This window comes from Mandrillus leucophaeus, unplaced genomic scaffold (genome assembly GCF_000951045.1).
Source record: "Mandrillus leucophaeus isolate KB7577 unplaced genomic scaffold, Mleu.le_1.0 Scaffold255, whole genome shotgun sequence".
NCBI lineage: Eukaryota > Metazoa > Chordata > Mammalia > Primates > Cercopithecidae > Mandrillus > Mandrillus leucophaeus.
This window is the reverse complement of record NW_012102643.1, coordinates 2,376,832-2,385,501: the sequence shown is the minus strand read 5'-3', so window position 1 is coordinate 2,385,501 and position 8,670 is coordinate 2,376,832. Positions and strand designations below refer to the sequence as shown.

The 8,670-nt window shown below is 45.7% G+C and overlaps 1 protein-coding gene across 1 annotated transcript in view; it reads left to right on the top strand.

Annotated features, from left to right (window-relative positions):
* The window catches only part of DNTTIP1 (deoxynucleotidyltransferase, terminal, interacting protein 1), a 31,375-nt gene extending 22,705 nt beyond the window's left edge, over positions 1–8,670 (top strand). Inside the window, 6 exon segments of the mRNA XM_011983804.1 lie at positions 860–881; positions 1,568–1,646; positions 1,748–1,808; positions 6,381–6,452; positions 8,128–8,183; positions 8,300–8,670. Coding sequence (XP_011839194.1) covers positions 860–881; positions 1,568–1,646; positions 1,748–1,808; positions 6,381–6,452; positions 8,128–8,183; positions 8,300–8,438 — 429 coding nt within the window. The 3' untranslated portion in view covers positions 8,439–8,670.

Genomic DNA, 8,670 nt, shown 5'->3' with positions numbered 1-8,670 from the left:
CAGCCACACTGGCCTCAGAGAGGATCCTGTGTAGGAATTGGAGTTAGAGGCAAAACAAAGAGAAGGCTTGAGTCTTTGCTGAAGCCTTCTTGTGGGAGCTAGTGGTCACTAATACTGACTCAATACTTAGTATGTAACAGGCAATGCCCTAAATCTTTTGTGTAGACTGTTTCATCGATCTGTGAACCATTCTATGAATGAGGGGTTTCCTTTTCTGCCAACTTCCCTGTGGTCATAAATTACTTTATTCAGTTGTCTTATACACTTAATGCACTTAAGACTTGCCCAAAGTCACATAACTCGTAAGTGATCGAGCCAAGTCTCAAACCCAGGACCCGCTGACACCAGAGTCTCTGCTCTCAACCATTAGCCTCTGTTGCCTCCCTTTCTCTTCTGAGTTCTTCCTCATCAGTGACTTATATAAATGGATGTTCCCCAGAATTCTCTCCTTGGCCCACTTCTCCATCTAAAGTAACTCTCTGGATAATCTAAATCATATACTCTTATGGTTTCAGGGACCACCATGTTCTAAAACTCCCATACTTCTTTGTCCATCCCATGCCTCTCTTTCTACTTTAAAACTTATATATCCTACTATCTGGTTGACCACTCTGCTGGAAGTTCCATAGGCATTTCAGACTCAGCATATCCAAACATGAAATCAGAATCTCCTCACAGCCCTTCTTTACATTGTTTATCTTAATCATCTTTGCCTCCTCCTCTTCCTCACCTCCCTACATCCAGTCAAGTCCTGGACAATTCTCCCTCTTAAATATATTGCAGTTCCTATTTCCTTCTCTTCATCCTTACTGCTGCCCTAGCTCAGGCCCTTAGCATCTTTCCAACTGCTTTATCACAGCGGCCTCTAAACTGCTCTCCCTGCCTGTAGTCTTGCTCCTTCAAATCCATTATCCACATTGCTAGAAGACTAACCTATCTTTAAAGTAAATCTCTCACTCCCTGTTCAGAGGCCTTCAGCGATTCCCCATTGCCTACAGAAGATATAAAATGCAGTCCCCTGAACATAACCTCCTAGGACCTCCTACTCCTCTGTGTTTCTCTCTCCAGCCCCATCAGTTGCCACTCCCTAATTTGTACTCTGTTAGCAGCACAGAATTACTAGTAGTTTCTCCAGCATGCCAGGCTGCCTCTCACCTGTGTTTGCTCATGCTGCCCCCTGTCTGGAATGCCCTTGTTCCTCACCCGCTTTACCCCAACTTGTGCTCACCCTTTCGGAATTAACTTGGGAAATGCCTCTCTAAGGAAGCCTTCCTGGCTGTACCCTCCCCTCGGCAGCCCTCAGACCCTGCACTCACCTGTGTCATTGCCTCATCGAATAATGATGTAATTATCTGTACATATGTCGGTGGCATCCTAGAAAACAGAGACTGTATCTTATTTACCTCTTTATCCCCAGTATCTAGCACAGACAGGGCCTAGCATATTGTGAGTACTCAGTGTCTTGGGTAAACGGTTGATTAAATAATAGACAAGGGTAAGGGTTAGAAAAGGGCAGGGGGAGGAGTATTTCTGTCCTACCCACCAGATTAAACTTCACCCTCACCAGCTTCTCTGTTTTTTGCACAGTGGGACCCAGCTCGCCTGAATGAATCTACCACCTTTGTGTTGGGATCTCGAGCCAACAAGTAAGTTTAAGAGCTTTGGCACTGATGGAGGAAACAGCTCAGGAATTCACTCGTAGGACTACACTTTCTGGAATCTTTACCACTTGGCTTTTACTTTTCAGGGCGCTGGGGATGGGGGGCACCAGAGGAAGAATCTACATCAAGCACCCACACCTCTTTAAGGTAGGTGAGTGCTGAGAGGAAAGCAGGCCATTGCATTGGGAGTAGACTGGGAACTCCACTCAGCACAGAGAAGCTTAGAACAAACACTGATCTTGGAGTCGGGACATCTGGGTTCTAGTTGCACCTCTGCCATTCACTTTTACCTTTCATGATTTACTCAGCACCTCTGTGCCTCAGTAATAACAGCTACTTTGCCTGCAAGTTTATTGGGTGCCAAACACAGTTTTAAGTACCACACTTATTTTTTTTTTTTTTTTTTTTTTTTTGAGACGGAGTCTCGATCTGTCGCCCAGGCTGGAGTGCAGTGGCCAGATCTCAGCTCACTGCAAGCTCCACCTCCCGGGTTCACGCCATTCTCCTGCCTCAGCCTCCCGAGTAGCTGGGACTACAGACACCCACCACCTCACCCGGCTAGTTTTTTTGTATTTTTTAGTAGAGACAGGGTTTCACCATGTTAGCCAGCACGGTCTCGATCTCCTGACCTCGTGATCCGCCCATCTCGGCCTCCCAAAGTGCTGGGATTACAGGCTTGAGCCACCGCGCCCAGCCACACTTATATTTTCTTAAAAAATAAGTATTGCCATCTTTATTTCACAAATTTGAAACAATCAGAGGTTGAGAAAGGCCGAGTGACTTGACCACAGTTATTCAGCTAGAAGTGGTGAGTCAGGATTCAAATCCAGGTCTGTCCTCACCAAAGCCTGAGCTCTTACCCACTAACATATTTGGTTGTCTGTAAATTAGAGTTTGGGCCAGGCACGTGAGCTCACGCCTGTAATCCCAGCACTTTGGGAAGCCAAGGCAGGAGGATCACCTGAAGTCGGGAGTTCGAGACCAGCCTGACCAACATGAAGAAATTCTGTCTCTACTAAAAATACAAAATTAGCTGGGCATGGTGGCTCATGCCTGTAATTCCAGCTACTTGGGAGGCTGAGGCAGGAGAATCACTTGAACCCAGGAGGCGGAGGTTGTAGTGAGCCAAGATTGCGCTACCCTCACATTTGCATTTTAAAATAACTCTGGGGCCAGGCACAGTGGCTCACACCTGTAATCCCAGCACTTTGGGAGGCCAAGGCAGGCGGATCACGTGAAGTCAGGAATTCGAGACCAGCCTGACAAACATGGAAAAACCCCGTCTCTACTAAAAATACAAAAATTAACTGGGCATGGTGGTGCGTGCCTATTATCCCAGCTATTCGGGAGGCTGAGGCAGGAGAATCGCTTGAACCCAGGAGGCAGAAGTTGCAGTGAGCCAAGATCGCGGCATTGCACTCTGGCCTGGACGACAAGAGCAAAACTCCATCTCAAAAAAAAAAAATAGAGTTTGGAGTGAGGCAGGGTCCTATGCCTTTTCAAAGAGGGTACTCCTCTCCTGAGAGCAGCTATGTTTTGGTCCCCACTGTTTGAGGGAATAATGGAGGCAATCATAAACTCACTCAACCTCTTAAATGATTTTGTATTTTATCGGTCACAGCAGCATCAAAGTAGATTAGAAGAAGAGCAGTGCATGTGTGTTCCACGCATGGCTTTTTGCACCTGTATGTAAGGCTTGGCACCCCTTGCCAGAACTGCACAGTCCCTATGGGGTCCCAGAATCACGGGCTTTCTCTGCCACATTTTGTGCAAGTTTTCAAGTTCTTTGAAAGGCATACCTGCTCACGCTTCTTCTCCAGTCTGATATCCTCGAGTTCCAACACTGAAACCATTTTCCCAGTGGCTCCTTCTTTGTTTTCCTCTCTTAATGTCATCACTCTTGCTATTCCCATTACTTGGGTGGCCTTTCTCTCCCACCTTTATCTGCCTGACTATTCTTTAAGATCCACCTCCTCCAAGAAGCTTTGTTTGTATCATCCCCAAAATCAATACACCCTTGGACCTACTTCGAATTCCCACTTCAGCGTGGTTAAAAGTATGGCTTCGGGCCTGGTTCCATTACTAGCTGCATGAACTTAAACAAATGGCTCCATATTTCCTTTTTCTTTTTTTTAACTAGCTCAAGTCTGGGAATTGATCCACATTTCTGAGTCTGTTTTTGTCCTGTATAAAATGAGAATAGTGATAGACCAACCTTTTTTTTTTTTTTTTCCCCGAGACGGAGTCTTGATGTGTCACATAGTCTGGAGTGCAGTGGTGTGATCTCAGCTCACTGCAACCTCCACCTCCCAGGTTCAAGCAGTTCTCTGCCTCAGCCTCCCGAGTAGCTGGGATTACAGGTGCCCACCACCACGCCCGGCTAATTTTTGTATTTTTAGTAGAGATGGGGTTTCACCATGTTCGCCAGGCTGGTCTCAAACTCCTGACCTCATGATCTACCCTCCTCGGCCTCCCAAAGTGCTGCGTTGCAGGCGTGAGCCACCGTGCCCGGCCCTAGACCAAACTTTTAAGGTTAACTAACAGAGAGTGTAGTAAAGCACTCAGCATAATGCCTGGCACATAGTAAGGGCTCAATAAATGTTAACCATTATTATCATAGTTTCCCAATTCTAAAATCCACCATTGGTAATAAACTCCGAACCCACACTCATTACCAGTGGTTATTACCTCTCATTTTAATCTTTCCAGTCCAATAACTGGAGGGAAAATTTTTTGTTGTTTCACTTTACAATTCTTTTTTTTTTTTAATGGGACAGGGTCTCCCTCTGTCACCCAGGCTGGAGTGCTACGGCACAATCTCGGTGCACTGCAACCTCCGTCTCCCAGGTTCAAGCAATTCTTCTGACTCAGCCTCCCGAGTAGCTGGGATTACAGGCACCCGCCACCACACCCAGCTAATTTTTATATTTTTAGTAGAAACGAGTTTTCACCGTGTTAGCCAGGCTGGTCTCAAACTCCTGACCTCAGATGATCCACAGCTTCAGCCTCCCAAAGTGCTGGGATTACAGACATGAGCCACTGCACCTAGCCCAACTTTACAATTCTCTATTAGTGATTATAAGTATCTTTTCAGTCGTTTAGAATCTATTTGTATTTCTTCTGTAAGCTGCCTGTTACATCTTATGCCCATTTTTCTGTCCTTCAGAAGCCATTATTCAAATTATTTTCCTTTTTTAAATGTTTTGATTATAGAAATAATATATAAACCCACTCCTGTTGTAAAAAGATTCAGACAATACTCAGGAGGTAATAGCAAAACACAGTTTCTTGACCAGGTGCAGTGACTCATGCCTGTAATCCCAGCACTTTGGGAGCCCAAGGCGGGCGGGTCACCTGAGGTCAGGAGTTCAAGACCAGCCTGGCCAACATGGCGAAACCACATCTCTACTAAAAGTACAAAAATTAGCCAGGCATGGTGGTGTAGTCCTGTAGTTCCTAGCTACTCTACTCGGGAGGCTGAGGCAGGAGAATTGCCTAAACCCACGAGGCAGAGGTTGCAGTGAGCTGAGATCACGCCACTGCACTCCAACCTGGGTGACAGAACGATACTCTGTCTCAAAAAAAAAATTCAGTGTCCCTTCACTCCTCAAATTTTTTATTTTTTAAGGCACTTAAATTCTGGTTTCTAGGCGCCCAACCTAGAAACCAGAATTTAAGCCTTATTTGGGCTGAGCACGGTGGCTCATACCTGTAATCCCAACAGTTTGGAAGGCTGAGGCGGGTGGATTAGTTGAGACCAGGAGTTCAAAACCAGCCTGGCCAACATGGTGAAACCCTGTCTCTACTAAAAATGTAAAAGTCAGCTGGGTGTGGTGGCACATGCCTGTAATCCCAGCTACTCAGGAGGCTAAAGCAGAAGAATAGCTTGGACCCAGGAGGCAGAGGTTGTATTGAGCCAAGATTATACCACTGCACTCTAGCCTGAATGACAGAGTGAGACTCCGTCTCAATAAATAAACAACTGGGCGCAGTGGCTCACACCTGTAATCCCAACACTTTGGGAGGCCAAGGCGGGCAGATAACCTGAGGTTGGGAGTTCAAGACCAGCCTGAACAACATGGAGAAACCCTGTCTCTACTAAAAATACAAAATTAGCCAGGTGTGGTGGCGCATGCCTGTTGTCTCAGCTACTTGGGAGGCTGAGGCAGGAGAATCGCTTGAACTTGGGAGGCGGATGTTGTGGTGAACCGAGATCATTCCATTGCACTCCAGCCTGGGCAACAAGAGTGAAACTCCATCTCAATAAATAAATGAACAAACAAACCTCATTTGTAACTCCAAAACTGAGTTCTTAACCATGATGCTATTATGCATCTGACAGTACATGAGGTGTCCTGATTTTTGTTTTATTATGGTCACTGTAATAATTACAGGCGTTACAAGCCACCTCAGTTCATTTTTTAAAAGAGAAAGCTCTAAAATAATAGTTATCAGTCCCACCAGTTGCCCAGGGTGCTTTGTTTTGAGAAGGGAGTGAGGATTGGGAGTATACGAAGTCTCTGGGAATTGGGTCCCATGGTCTGCCCTCTGGGTTTGGCTCAGCTTTCTCTGAAGAGATTAGTGAGCCCTCTAAGTCCACCACGCTAGGAGACAAGAACTTTTGGTAAGAGCTGCTCAAGGGCCAAGAGTATGCTCTGGGACCAAATGAGAAGAGCCCCTTACCCGAGGCTAATTCTCTTATAACTTCATCCCTTACAGTATGCAGCTGACCCCCAGGACAAGCACTGGCTGGCTGAGCAGCATCACATGCGGGCAACAGGGGGCAAGATGGTAAGCAGTATTCATTTGTGCCACTGCCAGCGACCCGCCCCACCTGGAAACCAGGATTTTGGCTGTAGGTGACAGCTTACCTCCAAATCTGACTCCCAAAGCCTGACCAGTGTGTGAGAAGAGAGATTTATAGGCCCATTTCTTCATGCTGAAGAGCAAATTGTAATCTTCAGGTTCCCTTCCCTATCCCCTAGATCTCCCTTCCGCCCCCTCACACTTTCTCCTCATGCCTCCAAGATCACATATTTGGATATTATTAGCTGTCCATGGGAATAGCAGGTATAAGACATACAATACTACTTTTCCCCACTATTGCACCCATTGATAGACTTCACTCATTGATCACTCTTCCACCAGACACAGCTATAGAATCTTTTCTCAAACCAGTACTCGAGGCCACAACCCTTGGCAGTAGGAGTTAGCAATGAAATGTGTTTGCACACCTGGCAGCCCCTTCCAGATTTACCTCTACTTAAAGAGTTCTCAGATCATATGAAACAGCAACCTTAGGAAAATCATCATTGCATGTGTTCAAAAACTAGTGTTGAGGGCTTTGTCCATCACACACAATGTCCCCCACCTGAGGACTCACTCCCTCCCACCGCAGGTACTGCTCCTTTTAGAATCTAAGTGTCTTACAAACTGATATGCCATCTCCTTTCTGCCAGTGAGAGCTACCTTTGATTTTATTGTACCACTCTATGCCTATGCTTTACTTCAAAAAAGATTTAAGCTCCATGTACATAAAATATAACATAAATAAGAAATAGATGGTAGGGGGTGGGGGCAGGACCTAAAATTAAGCCACCAGTAAAACTAGTTCTTTAAAAAAAAAGTGTTTTTTATATTGCTGACCTGGGAGACCTGTGCACTTCTACAGATGCTGGCAAATTCAGCTTTAGGCTCCGCTCATGGACACCTGATCTGTTATGGTTCATAGTGCCCATAAGATGTAGATAAATTACTCGAGGGATACACAATTATTCCTGACCCTAACATTAAAAAGTCTCCCACAGAAGACTTTCTAATGTGATGAACAACTCTTCCTATATGTTAAGTTCACAAAAGGGCCCTCACCCACTGTAGACCGAGGCATTGTGACAAAGCATTTCTACAGGCCTCAGTACAATACAGGCCAGTTACTAGACAGCAGGGCAGTTTATCATGTTTTCCATTTTGCCACAAATTCAAAACCAAGTTATCTTTGTCCTCAGAGGGAGCACATGGTTTCCTCTTCCTGATTTCCTATTTCCATGTATATTTTGCTGGTTTTCTTGCCATTTTGTTATAACCCACCTTGGGTCCTTTTGTACACTTGATCTTAACCAAAAGGTGTAGGAGTAATGGTGGATCCCTTTTTTTTTCTTTATTTTCCTTTTTTTTATTTTTACTTTTCACATCATTCAAGAGAGAAATGGGTCCTTTTTTAAAAAAGGAGGCTATAAATAAGTCACCAGTCCCTACTCTCCCATCCATAAAGCATCTACTGTAGTAAAAGATTGTCTCAAGGAACCATTCCCATCTCTCCCCACTTACTCTTCCCTACTAAATTGTAAACCGCATCCCCCCTCTTCCACCTAGTAGCAGGCCTTACGTTAAGCAGATGTTTAATGAAGTGTTACTGAGTTGGAGTGAAATGAATCGCAATGATCCCTCTCCCTTGCTCCTGCCTCAGGCCTACCTCCTCATCGAGGAAGACATCCGGGACCTTGCGGCCAGTGATGACTACAGGTAAAACCAGTGGGTCTCCTGCCCCTTCTCCTCTCCCTGCCTCAAAGTAGGCCCTAGAATGAGGCAGGGCCTATGTCCTCACTTCCCCCAACTTCCCTCTTCAATGTCTGTTCCAGAGGATGCCTGGATCTGAAGCTAGAAGAATTGAAATCCTTTGTCCTACCCTCCTGGATGGTGGAGAAGATGAGAAAGTATATGGAGACACTACGGACAGAGAATGAGCATCGTGCTGTTGAAGCACCTCCACAGACCTGAGGCCAGGTGCCCTGGCCACACTTGGCAGCCCTCTTCCAAAGCCCTCTTCTTCACACGGCTGAGGCCACCGCTGGGACTGCTCCTAGATGGATCTCAGCGGCATTAAGCTGTGCCTGAGCGAGTTTGTAGTGACTCACTGCACAGCACCCCCAGACTGGCATGTGGTTCTGTATTTGTAAAGTTATTGGGATAAGAAACAATTAAACAGTTTGTAATTAATGCAGATGGTGAA